The 20,829-nt window shown below is 37.0% G+C and overlaps 1 protein-coding gene across 4 annotated transcripts in view; it reads left to right on the top strand.

Moving 5' to 3' along the window:
• The window catches only part of KAT6B (lysine acetyltransferase 6B), a 108,315-nt gene that overhangs the window by 53,670 nt on the left and 33,816 nt on the right, over positions 1-20,829 (top strand). For all 4 annotated transcript variants that reach the window (XM_058840786.1, XM_058840784.1, XM_058840783.1 and 1 more), the window contains 8 exons: positions 5,320-5,435; positions 5,598-5,679; positions 6,680-6,812; positions 10,712-11,643; positions 12,593-12,714; positions 14,135-14,250; positions 16,289-16,430; positions 19,413-19,574. In XM_058840786.1, the coding sequence (XP_058696769.1) occupies positions 5,320-5,435; positions 5,598-5,679; positions 6,680-6,812; positions 10,712-11,643; positions 12,593-12,714; positions 14,135-14,250; positions 16,289-16,430; positions 19,413-19,574 (1,805 nt within the window). The remainder of the gene's footprint in view (positions 1-5,319; positions 5,436-5,597; positions 5,680-6,679; positions 6,813-10,711; positions 11,644-12,592; positions 12,715-14,134; positions 14,251-16,288; positions 16,431-19,412; positions 19,575-20,829) is intronic.

Genomic DNA, 20,829 nt, shown 5'->3' with positions numbered 1-20,829 from the left:
ACAGATTGGCAACATTTCAGAAGCTGAGGAATAATCATAGTAATAAAGATCATGTAGCAGTCTTTCTGCTGCATATCTTGTGTATCCAGTTCATTTTTAATAAAATTATTCTGTTACTCAAGAGGGAATTTGGATAATATTTCAGGTAATGTGCCACATCAGGTGGGCAGCCTGTTTCTTGTCAGGCACAGGATAATGACACTCCTGCTTGCACGTACCTTACTCCTGTGTGTTGCAGCAGCTCTTGCAGACTCTGTGGCTGTTCCTAATGCAGGTGTTTCTCTTCTCTGTGGTGACCAGTGCTGGGGCCCGAGGGAACAGCCTAAACTTGTGGCAGGGAGGTTTAGAAAAAGCTTCTTCACCCAGAGGGTGGTTGTGCACTAGAACAGGCTCCCCAGGGCACTGGTCACTGCACCAAGGCTGACAAAGCTCAAGAAGCGTTTTGGACCATGCTCTCAAGGCACATGGTGTGACTCTTGGGGATCCCCTGCACAGGGCCAGGAGTTGGACTCAATGATCCTTGCAAGTCCCTTCCAGATCTGATATTCTGTGAATCTGGAGTCCATGAGCATCATCATTTTGTAGGTATGCTGATGGTAGCTATGGCAGTACCCAGGTCAGACTACATTAGTACTCGAGTAAAAACAAAGCAGTATGAATAAAAACATGTTTTCAGTTGATCAGCATATGTTATTGATTGTCTGCTTCTCAATCTGTCACCCTGATAGTTGCTTTGTATTTTAGCCAGTGTATTATTTTTTTTTTTTAGTATATTTTAGCCAATTATTACTCCCTGAAATAAGGCAATTACTTTTTTAACCCAGTATGCACCAGCAAACTGCATAAATTTTAAATTATTGTCCTTTAGTGGCTTATAGGTCTCCTCTATTTTCAAATCTGTTTTCTGATAGTCCCAAAATACTTGGTTAGACTCTGGTGCACATTAATCAGGTGAGCTTAGGTATCAGCTACTCTTCTGTTGTGTAATAATTCCCTGGTGGGTCTTAAGACATTTTAGAACTGGAAGTCTTGACTTTCATGGATCAGCTTCTATTTGAATTAACACCGATACATTCTCTCTGCCTCATTAAGACTAAATTATCTTTAATTAGTTCCTCAGATGTATTAGATATCAGGAATGAAATGTTGAAACTGCCAATCAGTTTGCTGGATGGTTAAACTTTAGCTACTGATGCCTAACTAAAATAAAAACCAATTTCAGTGCAGTTTATAAATAACAAAACTTCACTCAAGTGGAGTTTTATTATAATTGGATTTGTAATTTTTGCACATTGCAGTGTATCTCAAAGCTGGTCTTGCTGTCTAACAAATAGAGAAGAAATTGCATGTTGTGCACAGCAAGCAAATTGTTCAGTTGTTCAGAGATTAAATTGCAGTGCCCACTACTGGCATGTCTGTTTTCCCTTTTTGTTTATGTGTCAAGTTGCTTTTGTTTTTTCAGGTAGTGCTTCTGCATTCTGAAAGCAGAAACTAGCTGGATAACTGTACATTTTTGTGATATTTGGGAGGAAAATGTATTTGGGTAGTGGAAATGAAATGCACTGCTATGTCAGTTGCACAGAGGATTTTCTCAAGAAGTAAGATGAGGGATGTCAGATGTGAGAAAACAAATACCATTACAAAAGCAGATATAGTGCCTCTTGATTTTGGTTGGGTTTTGTGTTGCTTTTTTTCCTCTCCTGCTTTTTCTTCCCTATCTCTTGATTTTGAAAAATCAATACCCTTGAGAACTGGAATTTAATTTTGCTTCTATTTTTCCAAACAAGATGTGCTGAAGCAATTAAAGAGCTGCTGCTGACAGACTTTTATAATGGTTTGAAGTTGTAGGATGAGGAGGGAAAAAATTGAGTGACTGGAGAATTATAATAAATATTTTTTTAAAAGCGGGGGGAAATAACGAGAAGTTGAATAGTTTGGGTACTCTCCTTTCAAATTTTGTTACCCTGAGGAGGGAGGAGGGTTACTGATCAAAGATGGGTAGAGAAGGCTGAAGAGCAGAGCAGCAGAGATGCTGGACTCAGGTCAAGAGGAATAGGGACAGAAAATATTTGGAAAGAACTGGGCAGAGATTGCGTTCTAAATGAGATTTAGGGTATGCTTTAGCAATAATGGAATATAGAAATTGTCTTAATTATTGCTGTCTCTGTAAGGATATTGGGCTAGTTGGATCAAATGAACTGCAAAGAAACCTGCAGATAGTAAAAAATTGGTATATCCCCAAGACAGGTGCACTGACCATCTCTGCTCATAGCTGAAGTCTCCCTAAATAACGATAACTCTTTCTGCCTAAAAGATTATCTGACACACGTTGAGGGGTTTTTTTTGGTGAATTATCTTACACAGTAGTTCCCAGGATTTGTGTTAAAAATAACTGAAGATATTAGCATAACTAATTTAGCACTGTGTTTAATTTTAGCCACTTATCTAATGCTTGTTCTTTTAAAAGACTAACTTTTCCAACAAATCCTTTAATGAATAAAAAAGGCTCAGTTTTGTGAGGAAGACACAAAAGTGGGTGGGCTAAAGAAATTGCCTTCAGTCACAAACAAATGAGACCCTCAATTTGACTTCCTGATCTCGCCTATTTCTGCCATGTCAGTGTATCACAAATCTTAACTGTTTCTAACATGGATGAACGAATTTTGAGGTGTTTCATTTTAAAATAGGCCTAGTATGTATTCCTGGTGAAAGTTTCCAGCCTGCAAAGGTTTAAAGTTCTGGTAATCTCGTAAACTTGTTTGATACATTAAAATATTGATGCTGCTGAGTTTTAAAAGAAAGTCACATGGTGGAACCATGAGAAATTACCAGTTAAAACACTTCAAACTAGTGTTTGAAACCTCTTGGAGTTTTATCAGCTTTTAGATATGGAGAAGATAGGATGTTTTTAATTTCAGTTTAGATTAGTTAGAGCTGAAATATTACAAATTTGGAAGCCCAAAACATGCTTTCCTTCAACTCTCAAAAAAGAAACTAGCTGAAAAATCAGTGAAGGGCACAGTAATGTCAGCTGACTACAGAAATCTGTTAAACTACAAAGTCTGTATTACTGCTGTGACTGTAGTTTAGCAGAATTCCATTAAAAATTGAAACTTGTTGATTACCACTTAATGTCTGATAGGCATTACCCTATACATGTTATTATATTTGCACTCTGTCAATTTGTGTCTAACATGAATAGTTTAAGTATTATCAGCTATTTAAGAACAATACCATATGGTATATTGAAATCTTAAAGTTTCTGGGCTGTCTCTGCTAGTGCGTACCTAGAAAAGACAGTGAAAAAACATGGCAAATACATAGTGATGTTTCCCATTTGCACCCTTCCAGTGCTAATTTCCTGTGGCTCAAGGATTTGGAATTGCAGGCAGAATCTTCATGTTTAATATCAGTGGAATATTTCTTGTGAATTTTTGTCTGATAATAAAATTTAGTGCTTAAAGAAATATATTAAGCTGTGTAATTGCTTGAATGAGAAATGTTCCATTGGTAGATAAGAGATGTAAAGTAACACAGTTATACTTAATTTGTTCAACCAGTAGCTACCAACCAGTGAGAATGGATGTTTCATATATTAATGCATCACAGTTATTTACTTAAATTTAAAATCAACAATTTTAACTGGAAATTACTTGCTCCTTGAAATAAATCACTTCTGTGCAGGGTAGATAAATGAAATTAAATATACTTACATGGAGGTGATTGATTTATGACTACACTTTAATGTGTTAATGGAGTTGTTAAGTCATAGTTGATAAAATAAGTCTTTATGTGATATTGATTATTAATATTAGCCTCCCTAGGGGGTTTCATTGGAGGGAACAGTGTCTCATTGAACTCATCTCTGCAGTTATAGTATATTGGTCATGTTCTTGAAAGTGCATACACAAAAAATGTTAGTATATCTTAAAATGTATCCTAAGAATCAAATGGTTATGCTTTTTCAATATCTTTCTGAAACTCTGAATTTATTGAATTTATTATTGTTTGTTCTTTACTAATAGATTATATCCCTGCATTTTATTTTGAGAAAATGCACAATTCAAGTTGTCTTTCAAGGTTTAATAATGAAGTGGTTTAAGTCTTGGATAAGTAGAATAAAAGGAAGTAAAATCTGAAATTGTCACTCAGGTGGCTGTTGCATTCCATCAGTCTTTGCCATTCATGCCTCAGTCCATTAGAAGACAAGAATAGCAAATGCTCATAGATTAGATTGTGATTTTATTTGTGGTGTTTTAGCTCAGTCCTGAAGAAAGTCTGAATCACTGTGACTACACCATTACCTAGAAGAAAGCACTCATCCCAACTCTGAGAGTGAGAAGAAAGCACCTTTGATGCGTGCCACATCACTGCAGCCATCTATAAGTGCAGCATGGCATCAGGGATTCTTATCTCTCTGACAGCTTCTGTGTTTATGTTCTTGATAGATAATCTCTGAATATAATACTATCATAAAGTGTTTCCCTGGGAAGGCTTATCCTTTCCTATATAGCAGTGCTTTTATCTTTTCTGGATTAAGGGTACTCTCCAAGGTTGTTGAAGACATGAAAAAATCACTGCCAGTATTGCCTAAGGTGTTGGATGTGTTCAGTTGTCTGGTATCTTCTGTTAATTGGAAAAGTCATTTGGGCCTTCAAAGCTGCTGCGAAATGAGGATGGTCCTGCCGAGGAAATTTTGTGTTTTGTGGGAAGTAGTTCAACTACTCGGCACCCACCCCCTCAATTTTAAACCTTCTATTGCAATATCTTTTCCTTATGCCAATTGCCAGATTCATTTTTTCCCTTTTTATTACTCTGAAATTGTTCTTTGTGTATAATTAAGTAATAAGTTGAAATTAAAAAGGCATATAGTTTAGCTGTTCAGTATCTCTGGTAGATACTTAGTATAGTTATAAAAATAACAAATGCAATTTTATCTAAAGGTTTCTTGTTTATTTTGCCCTGCTAAGAAAGGGGAGTGCGGTCAAGTTTATGAATATACTTTTTTCAGAACCACTGACAGTTTAATATGCTATGGAAATAACCTAGTGAAAATAGAAATTTCAGTTTTATGTGCTTATGCAGACCATTCACTGGTGTCAGTTACAGTAGAAGTCAATTTTGTGCCTGTCTTCATGAGTGGTTTTCATGACAATTATTCTGTATATTTGTATGAAGTAGATGATTAAAGTTGCAAAGTTCTGAAAGCAGCTGGTCCTTGCAGGGTTCTGGTGGTGCTGGCTGCATCCTGCTGAACTTCAAAATCAATCTAACCAATCTTAAATCTCAAGCTCTTAATAACATTTTGGTGTTTTTTAGGACATCCATCATGTTTGAAATTCTGTCCTGAGTTAACAACAAATGTGAAAGCCTTGAGGTGGCAGTGTATTGAATGCAAGACATGCAGTGCGTGTAGGATCCAAGGCAAAAATGCAGTAAGTTAGACTTGTTCAGGGTTACTCGACTTTTCTTTGTTTATAGTAGCTTTATAATTAGCATATGTCCAAATGCAAATAATTGATGTACAGCTTCAAGCAATGCTGTATTAAGTTTTTTTTTCCCTTTTCCTGTTCTCCCCCCCATCCCTGCCTCCCCAGGATAACATGCTTTTTTGCGACTCCTGTGATAGAGGGTTCCACATGGAATGCTGCGACCCACCACTATCCCGAATGCCAAAAGGTGATCTTAAAAATCCTTTCCATAAAAATACTTTCATTTTCAGTCTTGTATTAACTGACCAAAACCTCTCGAGCATGCTATTTTTATTTTTGTTTTCGATGATAAATAGTATGATTTTATTAATATCAAAGGCAATTTTATTTGTCATTATATGAGGGTTTTTTTTCCTCAGGATAATAATAAAGGTCTGCATATAGTTGACCAGATGAACTCACTGTGTAATGAGTTGTTGCCCAGTTTATTGAAGGTGAAATTTTAGAAAGGCTGTTTAAACATTTGGAGTATACCCACTGACAAAGAAGTTCTTGGAATATGTAGAAGAGACTCTTCTTCATGCCTTTTGTAAGAGTAATTGGAAAAACAGGCAAACAAAACAAAATATGTGTGTCTTCAGGTGCTTTAATCTCTAGATTTCTGACCTATGACACCTCTCACTTTTGCTCTTACATCTTTATGGCTTTTCCTATTTAATCTTAAAGTTACATTAAAGACTTTCTTCAGTTCCTCCCCTCCCAGTCCCCAGCCTTATTTACAATTAATGTTTAGACCTCACTATCTAACATTAAAAGGATGCTAAGTTCAAGTTGTGTATTAAAACAAATATACCTAGGTGTGATGTAGTATATTCTTTAGCATGCTCTACCCTAGTGGCTTTGTAACACACATGTAAATTTTCTACCCTGTCTTAATTGTGTCTGGAGAAGGATCTAGGTAGTATAAGGAGGGACAAGCTAGAACAGAAATTCTTCTAGGAACCTAATTGCTCATAATCTCTTCTGTGATCCTTGTTGCCTCTTGTTTCCTCCTTTCCATGAGCATTTGCTTTTAAAAATCTCAGAGTGTGGGTAGAGAATCACTTATTTTGTCCACTTTGCCTTCCCTATGTCCTATTCAAGAGATAATTTGCTGACCTTGTATATACTTGGTATGTTTGTTGGTACACAGCTGCAGTACAGATTAGATAAACTGTGTGCAACTAAACTCTCTTTCCTTTTTGTAGGGATGTGGATTTGCCAGGTCTGTAGACCAAAGAAGAAAGGGAGAAAGCTGCTTCATGAGAAGGCTGCGCAAATAAGGAGACGATATGCAAAACCTATTGGACGACCGAAAAATAAATTAAAGCAACGAATGTTGTAAGTTTCTCTTGGTTTTTTATTTCTTTAGATGTTTCTGAGAATGTAGTCAGATAAGAGTTTGATACTCTGTTTCAAATTGGGAAAAATAGATAGTGATTTTGTATGTGCCTTTCAGCCCAATGTTCAATAACTTCTAAATTACAGTAGGTGCTCTTGGTGTCATGTCAGAAGGTGATAAAAGGTAACCTAAAGTTTTCAGATCCTCTAAGTTTTTATCAAAAATTGTACCTATAGCAGATGCAAATAAACTTCTGTATAATAACATATGTTGCAGCTGTCTTTTAAGTTTAATTTCAAATAATTGAAGTACCTACAGAATACAAAGTAGATAATATCAATCTACTTACGTAGAACTTCAGGAGACGGTTCTGCTCAAAGAGCTGTTTGGAAACTGTATAAAAATTACTTTATTAGTTAATATCAGCTCACAAAGCCCATTCCAAACTATACAAGTAATAGAGAAGTTCTGGTTTCAGTGATACTCTGGAAAAGATTATTACTTGAATTCTGCTGTTGAGCTGCCACCAATTACTAGGAGAAGAGATTGCAGTTCCTCTTGCTTCTCAGGACTGTGTTCACCTAAAACAAGAGTGTGCTGTATTTTTTTTTATCATCTGTCGTCCCAGGAAACACTGTAGTTGGACATTGTAAGTCTTGGTTAGATGATTGTTTAAGTAGTGTTTAAATACCGAGTTGACATGACACTGAGTGTTAAACAGGACCAGATTCTGTGTCAGCTACAGTAGCATGTTGCTCTCCACCACATATTCCTATCCACGTACACCTATTCCCCCACCCCATTTAAATATTATTTAACTGTTTGGCGATGTCAACTGAGCAGCTGAAAAGCTTTCTGACTATACCAACAACTCATTCTGTACATTGTGGCATTCTTCTCTACAGTCTAAAAACCTGTATTATATTATTCAGACTTGCATGGGAGATGCTGTAGAACTTTGCATTTGGCAAAACAAGGATTTTTTTTAAGCCAGTGGAGCCCACATGTGAAAATAGAAGGAAAAGTACTTACAGTATAGTGCACTAGTCAAGTTAATGTACTTGATGCTGTGCATCTTGCTGTATTCTCTTTTGCCTTTCTCTCTGCCAGGATCTTTCATCTTGCTTTTTTGTTTCATGTCCTGAAGTTCAGTGTATGTTGCTCTAGGAAAGTAGTTCAGGACAGGAATAAAGTGTGACACTACATGAAGGTAAAAGATGTAGTTGTACTGGCTGATGAGACCATGCTGTTAGACTGGGCAAAACATTGTACTTCTCCATTCTCCTCCTGAATAAATAGCTTAGGAATTTGAAGGTCATTGAGATTTCTATGTATCAATTTGTGTGCATAATAAAAATATTCCCTATATCTCTAGCTATGCCTTGGGCTTTTGTTGTATCTCTGGTTTTACCTTTTGAAAACACATAAACCTTCAGCTGGAGGTTTGGGCTCTCTTGTGTTTCAGGAGTGGTACTCCCCAGCTTAGTGCTACTGCTGAGACTCTCCAAACCATGGGCTGCTCGATTGCTTCCCCCTCCCCTTGCCAGTGGCCAGAGAAGAGAAGTGAAGGCATAAAAAGTAGAGATCCAGGTTGAGATAAGAACAATTTACTGGAAACAGCAGTGAGATAGGAAAACAAACAGTAACAGCTACAGTACCATAACAAAGTGTACAAGATGGGGAAAACAATTCACAAGTGATTATTTGGAATGGTGTTACCCAGCTGCTCCCTGCTTACCCAAATGGAAAGAACCCCTTCTTCCTTGGAAGAGACTCCCTTTCCCTGCCCAGAATAACCTCTAGGTCTTGGACTTGTTCCCCCTGGCTACTGCGAAAATTAACCCTGCCCTGACCAGAACCAGGACTGGTTCTAATACAGTCCTGCCATCTTACTTCTCTACAGACATGCCTCTGGTTTGGGCTCCCAATGGGTGGATTTAGCAGCAATGTCCTCCCCCCTCCATCTTCCAATAGAAAGATTGGAAATGTTATCAGGGTTTTCCTGTTATGTTTTGCTGTTGAGATTCTGAGCTGCAACTTTTAAAGTGAATATCATGCTAAAGGATACAGAAATTCTTTTAGTATTATATGAAGATTATTAATATTTTCGTAAAGGTTTTCTTAGTAGCACATGAGCTGCATGGGCATGTTACAGGAGTACTTGGGAAGCTCCTTGTAAAATAAATATTTGCAGTACTGCCAGCACATTTCTATTACTTCAGTGTCCCATATATAAAAACAAACTAATCTTGTTTTGGAAAAATAGTGGTTGGAGATAGATTAAGAGAAGAGACTCTTCTGCATGAAGTCCTATTTAAAAGTGATTGTGGAGTATGGAAGACAATAGTGTCAAACAGAAAAAGCGTGTGGTCACATGAAATGTGGCCAATGCCACATGAATCACATGAAGGCTAGCCAATGCCATTTAGTCCTTGCATAGTGCAAATAATACAATAATTTTTTGCCTGTTGACCGTCTGTAGGAAGCCCTTCACAGGTAAATTACTGTGTAAGATTAACTTAAACCAGGTGTGTGCTGGCCTCTGGCACTGCTGGTGGTTGGCACATCTGGTACTGAGAATAGGTCTTGTGGTAGACTTATACATGTGACACCAATGGATTCAAAAGACTTAGAAGTTTCTGGTTTTGTTGCCTCATAGGAACTAACCAAATTTAAGGATGTGTGGGTGGAAAAGGGCCTAGTTCTTAAGCTGGTGGGCCATTGGAGGTCAGTAAACCAGACGGTAGCCCTAGGCTGTTGAATCCCTAATTAGAAATAACCTGTTGCAATTAATTACTTCAGTATCTCAATTTAGAGGGAAAAAAATCTGTGGAAGAAAACTTTCTGCTGCAAAGTAAATAAGCTAACTTCAAAGAGCAGGATGGAAAAGGGAATGAATGAAAGCATGTGATACAACTGTGTAGCTTTGTTTGGCTTTATAATTTGATTGTGTGTCCTAATAACTATATCTTTTACTGCAGATATTTTCAACAGTTCTGTTTTTATATGCTAGAATATACTACTCTGCAGTGTAATTCCTCTCTTCAGTTATTAGCAACTAGTTAAGCCTGTAGTTCTGCTCTCATAAACCTTGGCTTTCGGTATGCCCATTTTCTTCCTAGCTATTAAATAAGATGCACCACTCTGTTTTTTCCTAACACCTCCCATGTTAGGCCTGATTAGTTCATGGCTTTTCTGCAAAGGCACCTTGGTTATAGTCTTGCTCTTTCCTTTCCTTTGCTATTTTTGTTTTTTTGCTATTTTTAGAATTTCTAAAGAGTCTATTTCTTTAGTTTTGTTGTAATGCTCTTTATAAAATATCTCATTTGGCTTTTAGATCTTTGGTGGTAACTTTTACTGCCACGTTTTAATGTGTAATCCAACACTAGTGTGGGAAAAAAAATAGCAGTTTCTTGGAGATTGACTGTATTGCTTTGAAGGATTAATAGGCTTTTCTACAGTTTAAACAAATGTAGTCTGAAGTTAATTGTTTTGATATCATATTAACACTGAAAACATTTCTCTCCTCTGTGTGTACAATAAACTCTATGGTGATGGAGCAGTTGTTGTGCAAACATGGTGTAATGATATTTTTTCCAAAGAATCATACTTTGGCTATGCCTAAAAGGATGTGAGAAGGCTGAATACTTGAGAGATCTTGCTATGCCAGCACATATATATATACTGTGGACTATCTTTTAAAGAAAAGAGGGGGAGGGAATAAAAAGGAGAAGGTTGTTATGTCATAGTGTGAAATGTATTTCCAAAGTGTGTATGTCTTTAAATTTCTTTAAAGATTTTTAGGTACAGTGGCCTAAGTAACTTGTGTAAACTATAGTTCTATTTGATAGTAAAATTTCTGAATGCTGATTTTTTTATTTTTCAAATTTTTGCATAGGTCTGTAACCAGTGATGAAGGATCCGTGAATGCATTCACAGGAAGGGGGTCACCTGGTAGGGGTCAAAAGACTAAAGTCTGTACCACACCTTCATCTGGTCATGCTGCATCTGTGAAGGATTCAAGCAGCAGATTGCCTGTTACAGACCCCACTCGGCCTGGTGCCACCACCAAAATCACCACCACCTCCACCTACATATCTGCCTCTACACTTAAAGTTAACAAGAAAACCAAAGGTCTCATTGATGGCCTTACTAAGTTCTTTACACCATCACCTGATGGTCGCAGATCACGAGGTGAAATAATAGACTTTTCAAAGCACTATCGTCCAAGGAAAAAGGTCTCTCAGAAACAGTCATGCACTTCTCTTGTGTTGGCTACAGGTACCACACAAAAGCTAAAACCTCCACCTTCTTCACTTCTACCCCCAATTCCCATCTCTGGTCAGAGCCCCAGTTCTCAAAAATCCAGCACTTCCACTTCTTCTAACACTCCCCAAAGTTCTTCCAGTCAGTCAAGCATACCCTCCTTTAGTAGCCTTCCTAGTAGCAGTCAGCTAAAGGGACTCTTTGATGGACTCTCTCATATCTATACCACTCAGGAACAGTCTCGAAAAAAGGATCACCCAAGCTATGCACCCCACAAGCATTTGTGTAGTAAACCAGAATTATCTTCCACATCAACATCTAATAGTCATTTCTATGGAAAGAACAGGGTTAGGAGTAGGTTTATGTCTCATGCCTGTGCCTCTGGATGGGGTGTGTCTAGAGGACATGCTTTTAAAGCAATTGCTCACCTCAAGAGAACAGCTTTCTTTAAAAAGCACAGGATTCTAGGCAGATTAAAGTATAAAATGACCCCTCAGATGGGGACCCCCTCACCAGGGAAGGGGAGCTTGACAGACGGAAGGATTAAACCTGATCAGAATGATGGTAAGCAAAGGTCGAAGCGCCAACCAAATCTGCGTCCCGTCCAAAACCAAAATTCTTATCACATAGGTCTTAGCTATTTCTCTTGTTCTTACTTCACTTTCATACAAAAACAACAAAACTTTGACCTTTTATCTAATGCTGACTAAATCTCCAAAACATTTTTGGTTGTGTTTTTTTTTTCCTGACTAATACCACACCACTTTTTTATTTTTTTTTTTTTTTGCATCTGTAGTGACACTAGGAGCCCCAAATGCCTTCATAATGTTGCTTATGGCTGTGTAGTACCGCATGAGTAGCCACTTGTCATGCCTTGTTCTTCCCCTGCCGTTCCTGTGGCAGTAGTGCTGTCATCATGATTGTGTGCTGTCAGTGCTTATAACGGTGGGCATTTCAATTCATTTCCCTCTGCTCCATTGCTTTTTCATGAACAGTTCCATCATACTACAGTCTCCACAACACTTGATCTGTACTGCTGTGAACTACCTTTTTATTACTTTTATTTAAGAAAAGAATGCATTTAATTTATAATGTTTGAATACAGGCTTAGCTTAGCATTAATCTTCAAGTTTTAAGTGCAACTTTTTTTTTCTTGTGTTTATTTTTACCTTCCAGAGTGTACTGGAATTTATCAGGTGGCATAGTTCTAGCTATAAAATGTGCTCCATATCATGAGATTCAAAACTAATTTAGTAGAACTGGACTATAAAGGCTTATACAGACAGACAAACAAGTACCAAAAAATAGCTCGTTCAGCTGCAAGCTACAAAACAAGAAGGGGGGGGTGTGTGTGTGTGAAGGATTCACTTCTGTTACTTAGTAATCCTAAATTTGGTTAAAATGGGGAGTTTGTAACAGCCATAGTTGCAATCCTGTTCAGTAGTATCACTTTGCTAATGCACTTGTAACCTTCATGTCTGTGAATAAACTTTTTGCTGGTTTTAAATAACAGATACTGAAATCAAACTAAGCATCAAACAAGAAAATACGGATGTATTTCTGTTGGGAAGCAAGGACACTGTTACACAGGAGGATTTGGAAGTCTTTAAGCAGGCTCGAGAACTTTCCCTGGAGGTAAGAATCATGTTGCACAAAATACAGTTATTTCTGTAAATAAAAACTGTAAATACTTATTTCTGTAAATAAAAATTTTCAGTCTCTTCATCTTCATTTCTAATATATTCCTTTTAATCTAATGCATCATGCTTGCTGTGAATTTTATTTGGGAGACACTGTATACAGATAGGAGACAAGGCATCATGCTGGAATGGATCAGATGATAAGTGACACTTAAGATAGATTTTGAAAGATATACTTGAGCATTTTGGACACAGGACTACAGGATCAAACATAGAATTTAAAAGTAGCTGACATCCTGGTTAGGACTGAGAGGATATTGGTTGCAATGGATGTGCCTAATGATTTTCCTCTGCAGATAAAGCAAATATTCTGAAAAACTAAGTTGGTCCCAGAAAACTCTGCTTGATAGGAAACCAGGTCTAGTGAGTCCATAAATTCATTTTACCTGATTAGTTACTGGACTTTGAGCTTAAATACTGTAGACTTTATCTAGCAGTGATAATATTTGAGCTGAATCAGACCAGTGAACCAGACTTGTACTTTCCTGTGTCTGTGAAATGAACAACCAGTGTCTTTGAGAACCTGGGTCAGAAGGTGGGTGAATGTAATGTTTCAATTGCTGCTTTCTTAAAATGGCATCATAAATGGCTGTGTGTTGTGCTCTTTTCAGTAATGGAAGTCACTTTTTTCAGGTTCAATGTACAAGAAGTGACATTACACAGTGACTTTTTTACAGTCTTCATTCAGAGCGTGTTAACCAACAATCTCAAATTGAGTTTAAAGATTCGGTTTCATTATTAGCTTGTACTTCTATTTCCTCATGGAAATAGTTCCCACTGCTTACTGTCTTTATCTTTCGTATGTAGTCCCTAAAAACGTTAGGTGGTAAGGTTTCTAAACGTTGACATTGAAAGTGCTTGTTTTTTCCTCACTTTCTTAGTCTTTTATATTTTTCCAGCCCTTTAGAGCCTAGCAATCATTTTCTGATCACTTTAAATGCGGTATTATAGCTGAAATCAATATGTTAGCATATCCTTGACTCTTTGGGAAAGTAAACAAAAGGTTACTCTTTGAGGTAAATTCCAGTTATCCTTGAAGGGTGCTGATACCTTTTTTCTCATTGTTTTGGGAAAAGGACAGCTTTGAGTTTGCACCAGAATTATAGGGACACTAGGTGCTGTAGGAGAGTAGAATTTGAGGGTGTTGTGCCTCTTCTTTGGCTGGGCTTTTGCTGTTTGTATTTTCTGTTTGCAAACTCTGTCCTTTGTCAGAGTTTAAAGAGCTTAAGCAACTGATTTGTATACTTCAGGTTTCTTGTGCTTTCAGTGGGTGAAATTGGTTATACAGAGCTAAAGTTTCTTCTGCTTTTCTATAACTAATACTTTTTTTTTCTTTTTTTTATTGCACCTGACAGAAAATTGGGTGTAAAAACACTGGTGAAACAAGTGGGCGATATCCTTCAGTGATTGAGTTTGGAAAATATGAGATCCAGACCTGGTACTCTTCACCTTACCCACAGGAATATGCAAGGTAGCAAGTTGTCAAGATTGCCATACATGGTTGGCATTTTTCTGATGTGAACATTACAACTTATTTTTTACTCTTTTGTAATTGTTTATAATTTAAAGCCTTTAAAAGTAAATATGCTTTGTAATTATAACTGAGAACAAGGATTTGTCATTCTTTTTAGCTAGTCCTAAATCAAAGATGCAATAAAAAGTCATTTTCCTAGTCCTGTATAAATGTCAATGCTCAGTGTGTATTGGTGTGATTTTGTTGGAGGTTTACTTTTGCAGTTTTTTGTTGGTTTTGTTTTCATTTATTTGGTTGGTTTTGTCTGAGTTTTTTTTTTTGTTGTTTTTTTGGGATTTTGGGGGTATTTTGGGTTTTTTTTTACACCATTGCAATGAGGTATGTCCAATTTCTGACCCTTTAGACAAATTACTCTTGGTTGTGGTCCAGTGTTTGTTAACCTGCTTTTTCTAAGGACCAGGGGAGATGTCATGCTAAAAAATAGAGTCGAAGTGGACAAGTTGTGGCAACAGCATCTCATTTCAGACCATCTTTGCAAGGGTGCACCTTGCAGTCAGGCAGACAGCATGGACTAGTACATGTGCTCAGTAGATCTCTGCTGAGTTTTGTGTGTGCTGAAAATAAATGTTTTATTAATCCACTGTCTCTATGGTATACTGGAAGATATTCAGAACTGTATTTTTATCAAGCTTTACTACTTTAGCATGCAGCGTGATCTGTTGCATAGTGTTACTCTAAACTGCCTTTTGTTTGTGTGGTGGGAATGAGGGATATGTCATGTATCCATCATATATAAATCAAGGGCTAAAAAAGTGTGGAGAGCGTTTCCATGTCCTATTATTACCACTGCTTTTGTAGTGTTAATTTTTCAGTTGTGCTTTGTATTCCCCCAATTTATATCATATTGTGAAAGGGTGAGTTACTTATTCCATCAAGTAAATTAATCCCAGATAGAAGCATAATGATGACTAATTATTAGTATGAGGCTAGAGTGGGATGGCATTGTAGGAGGCACTGTGGCTCTCAGCTGAGTGCAGTGGCATTACATCATTGAACAAAGAGTTCAAACTACTTTTTATGTTGTTGATGAACTTCCTTAGGATACTGGAATAGTGCAAACCATGGCTGTAATCCCAGGATGTGCTAGTAACTTCAGAGCAGATAGAGATTTTCCTCTGCTCTAAAACTTTGCAAACTAATTAATTTCTAGAGCAGTCTTCCACTGCTTCAATAATTTAAAAATGAAGGTGAGTAGCCATAACAATTACCAAAGGGAGTGGTTTATGATGGTATGTAGAGCACAGGGCATGTGGGTTACTTGTATGTAGTCTGGATCCTCCCCAGAGAAGTGCACTTCCATGTGTTGCCTGTGCTGTGGAGATGTGTGTAAGGGAGATGTGTGTAAGGGAGATATTTTGCCTGCATGTGAACTCTTTGGGTTGGCTTCTGTAGTAAAGTGATAGTTTAGGTGGAGGTGAGGGGGTATAATCCTACTAGAGTTTGCTGTCTTGCCCAAGTATTTTTAAGACAGTGGGAAGAAAAGTGGCCTCTGAGCCTTCTCCAGATGCAAAGTAAGGAAAATTAAAGGGAAGGAGATCCCCTGCATCCTACTTGGTGCTTCCTTTACATTTATTAGGAACAAGAAAGATGAAATTTGAAGTATTACTCCAGTGTGCTAACTTCAATGGAGACCACAACAAAACCTAAGGTGGAGTGTGGGAAGGGGGAGGTAACTGAGATCTGCCAGAGGCTGGACCGCAAACTGACCACAGCACAACTCTGTTGAATTAGGTTGACTGTGATTGATCAATTGATTGGTTGAAGCTGATAGTTTCTTATTTTCCTTTTCTGATGACTAGCGTGTGAATGTTTAATCATTCACTCTAATGTTGTATTTATTTATTTAGTTATGCTTTAGCACTGTTTATGTATGGTACCTTATAATTTGAATGGAAAGGGTTTTTCATTTGTGGTAGCTTTGTTTACAGAATGTACCAAACTTTTTGTATAAAATATCTTCTTAATTTTCCTACAGATTGCCAAAGCTTTACCTGTGTGAATTCTGTCTTAAATACATGAAAAGTAAAAACATTTTGTTAAGGCACTCAGAGAAATGTGGCTGGTTTCATCCTCCAGCCAATGAAATCTACAGAAGAAATGACCTTTCAGTATTTGAGGTAGGTGTATCAGAAGTATAAGCTTTTACATAACCAGTTTGTAGATGTTACTGACCAGCTGCAGAACTAGTGAAAACTTTAACACGCATAAATACATCCTTAGAGATTCTTCTTACACTGCAAAAACAAGTTGAGATTCTGCTTAAACTGCAAAAATAAATCCATCTTCCCAGTTCTGTTCTACCCTGCCATGTTCTTTCATGGTTTGTACTTTACTTGCACTTCATGCCTTAGCCAAGCTCTTTAAGATACTTGACTTAAGCATGAATCTTATGGCTTCCTTTACACTTCTCATCTTGGATTGCCTTCCCCTTCTCAGTCAAAGTACCCCTTGGCACCCATTCATTTCTGGCTGCTTGAGTGCCTTGGGTGTGGGGAGAAGACTAATCATAATGTAGGTGCTCCCAAAGTATAAAAGCAAATAAAGCAGCTTCTTGTGTGTTCTAAAATCACAGATGTAGCTCCTGAGTGCTTTTGCCTTCATTTTGGATATTTGAGAAACTTGCCCTGGAATATAAAAAGTTCCACAACCTCAACTTTGGATTTATCAATCTATGTTATTCTTTTGGGAGATGACTACTTTTAAGTGTGAGGTTTTATGGATGTCCTGGACAAGAGAATTCTGTGTTTCTAATAGCATACCTGGAGTTATTAAAACAATGCCTTAATTTTCACGTTCCAGATTTTCGAGCATTCTTAGAGGTAGTAATAACAGAAAAGACTGGTGGGGTTACTAGGATTTCTTTTATCATGTGTTGATAATTTCTCTCTGACTGCAGATGTCAGTTTCTTCTTCAAACTTGTATTTTCAAATTGTCTATATGTCTTTTGTGCTCAGTCATTGCTATTATCTGTTCAAACAATGGTAGATGCAGGCTTGAAGTTCTTTTTTAAGTTAGAACAAAATCTTTGTATTTGGTTGTGTTTGTGCTATTAAAAAGTAATTATTTGCATCAAGATTGCTTCCTTCCTGACTTGAGCAAATTTTACAAATATTGAAGATCTGCCAGCAAAAGACTTGTTTGTAAATAGACTTACCTCTTTTCCTATCAAGAATGAAATTGCCCCAGTCTGTTTGAAATAACTTGGTTTTCTCTGTTAGCAGATGTTAAACACTATGGAGCATACAATAGGCAAATTGTGCTTTCTCATTTATTTTTCTTAACTAGTGCTAACATGTAAATGAAAAATTCTTAAGAAAATAGAGTAAAATACAGAGAAATACTGAGGGATGGGGGGGTGGGGGATTGCTGCATAAAACACATGGAAAACAAAGTATTGTGAAAGCAATGTCCCAACTCTTCTCCACTACTTTTATTCCCATTGTCTATTTTGTGTGCTTCAGTAAGCACTTGTGTTAAGCTTTCTGAAATAAATGTAATCGGTTTGGGTCTTTTTATTCCAAAAGTTAATGTCAGTTATCACTGATTGCTGTGGAAACTTAGTCATTAGTTGATGTCCTTCTTCATAGATCCTTTCAAGGATTCTGTCCAACCATTCTCTTACAGGCAGAATGAAGAGTTTGTGGTTTCCTTCATGCTTTGTGTTTCTGAGAGAACTGGAAAAAAGTTTGGCATTTTGTGATTTATGTACGTCTGCCCAGATCATGACTTTGACAGATTTGAGAGCAGACTTTGACATAGTTTACTACTATGCTGTAGCCAAGCAACTTTTGACAGATGCTTCCTTTTGAGCTTGCTGTCCCTCTTTTTACTCCACTTCTCACATTTAAAACTGATGAACAAGCTGTGTTTGCCTGAAATTTAAGAAGTTCTTTACATTTCTGTAGAAATGTTCTTACTGAAAAAGACAGCTCATACAATTTGCATTTTCAGGTTTACAGCTTACCCAGTGGTCGTTTCTGCTTACTTAATGTTCACATTTAATTTGCACACTTGTTAGTAAGTGTGAGAAGTAATAAAAAGCATCTGGACAATGGAGTGTGCTGTAAGACAGCTTGCTGTATTCAACAGGCTCTTAAGAGCTTTATGCAAGTTTATCCTGATGCCTTTAGCAGCAGTAGCTATCCAATGAATGTTTTTTCTTCAATCCATTTAATGCAGCTGTACTACTGATGTTCCCTTAAAATCCCTAAATATATCCAAAAGGATGGGTTTTGCTTAGATTTGTAACTAAGATTCTTACTCAAAACAAATTAGAATAGAAAATTACTGATTTTTCTGCAGAGTTCCTATCATTTGTCCATGTCTGAATGAAATACAGCTACTGTCATTAAAAAATCAGTACAAGCAAACCTTTCTATTAAGATTCTTTCAGAAATGTGTTGCCTTTGACCGAGCCTTTCAGGAAGTACCCAATTGATCTAGGAAATCTGCATTTGTGGCTGGCTTTTCTGTAGCTGTCTGAATCACAGCTTGACTCTTTACACTCATAATATACCTAGACTAATTGTAGTATTTAGCCAGAAAATTTACCTCTCTCACTCAATAGAGTTTTAGCCTGGCATGGAAATTTTGTCTTGTCAATTTATCCAAAACATTGATGTGATTGATATGTAATTTGCTACTCAGTTTTTTGCTTTACACCTTAAAGAGTCAACATAATGCACTTTGTTAGGGATTTTTTTGTAAAGTTGTTGTACTCCACTGCCTTCTACCAAACCACAATTTAATGCAGTTTTAACTAGTGTATTTTTGTTATCTGCCAGTTGTACTTGTTTTCATTCCAGAAATAAAGTGGAAGAGGTAAGTCTGTCTTGAACAATTAAAAGGTTAAGTTACTTTATTTAGTAAATCCAGATACTCAGAGGTTACCTTGAAAATGCGAGGTAATTAGCGCGAACTGGAGATTTCTTATTTAAGAGGAAATTGGGGAATTTCTCTTCTGAACCATGATGTGGTTTGTTTGTTTCTTTCTTGTAACACCATACAGTTCACATTTCCTTCTAGGTTGATTCAATAAGTTGTTTTGTTGTAACTTGTTGGTGTCATGGAAATAACTGCATCTGTTTTGCTTTTCTAGGTTGATGGAAATGTGAGCAAAATTTATTGTCAGAATCTTTGTTTGTTAGCTAAGCTCTTTCTGGACCACAAAACCTTGTATTATGATGTTGAACCATTCCTCTTCTATGTCCTTACAAAAAATGATGAGAAAGGCTGCCATTTAGTTGGATATTTCTCTAAGGTAAAATTTTTAGAAGTGGTTTTATTTAATATTTATAATGTCCTGCTCTCCTTAATACTTCTGCCAACAGCAAAGAAAAATCAGGAGTTGGGGAAAAAAACCCATAAGCTTGAAAGCCTCTCTGTAAATCTTTAAATCTTGAATATTATGTGCAGTGTCTCAAATACGTTGTACTTTCTTGCCTCACTGATGCAAATTCAGAATTCATTCATCCATATGGATGGGGGTAGGTTTTTTCTTGTTTGGGGATTTTGTTTCTTCACTTGTTTTGTTTCCAGAATTTGTTGTGTTTTCAGTTGAATATTGAAATCTTTCTCCTTCCCCGGCATTTTTGCATTGGTATGCCAAGTCTAACTTGTAAAAGTTGCAGGTACTTGGAATGTTGATGTGTTTTCATGGCTTGACTGCTGGCAGTTCCAGCTGGCTATTTAGATGTAAATGGCCAGTGATGTTGCTTTCTTGTGTGCAGTCTGATCTAATGCAGTTACTTGCTGCTCCCATGTAAGAATGCATTGCCTAACTTCATGGTGGCTGCCTTGTTTAGAGTGGATGTCTCAGTTGTGGCCGGTTTTCAAGTAATAGATGGTTGCTATTGAAAAGAAATAATACTTAAGTGGACTATCTTGACAAAGATGACAAAGAAAATGGTGAACTATAGTTAGATGTGCCTGCAACAGGAAAAGCTTCCATTATTGTCCATAATTTGCCCCTAAGGGATGTGTTGAATAAGTACAGGTTACTCAGAAATTCACTAATTCCTGATCCTAGTATTACTACCTACTATTAACTATATATTTTCTTTCTTGAATAAGTGATTTGTGGGAAAACAGTAGTTAGGAAAATGCCAAAAGTCTTCTGAGTACCTGGACATTATACAGTAATCTCTTGGATGTCTGGCCACATCCTTCGAAGAGGTGTGCCTTGCTGGAATTAAAGTGAGACATGTAGGCACAGTTTACACTGTCATTAATGTCAGTCAGAACTTCTTGTGACAAACATGTCAACTTTTATCTAGACAAGTATTTTCTCCATTTATTTAAGGTGTTGCAGCTTAAGGTGAGTCTCTTGATTTTTGTTCCTTATCATAGAATGGTTAATGTTGAAAAATACCTGTGAGATCATTGAGTCCAACTGTTACCCAGCACTGCCATGGTTGCTGCTAAACTGTGTTCCCAGGTGCCACATTTACCAGTATTTTGAACTTTTCCAGAGATGGTGATTTTACTACTTCCATGAGCAGCTTGTTCCAATGCTT

Source organism: Poecile atricapillus, chromosome 6 (assembly GCF_030490865.1).
Source record: "Poecile atricapillus isolate bPoeAtr1 chromosome 6, bPoeAtr1.hap1, whole genome shotgun sequence".
Lineage (NCBI taxonomy): Eukaryota > Metazoa > Chordata > Aves > Passeriformes > Paridae > Poecile > Poecile atricapillus.
The sequence above is the reverse complement of the archived record's forward strand: the minus strand, read 5'-3'. Positions and strand labels throughout refer to the sequence as shown.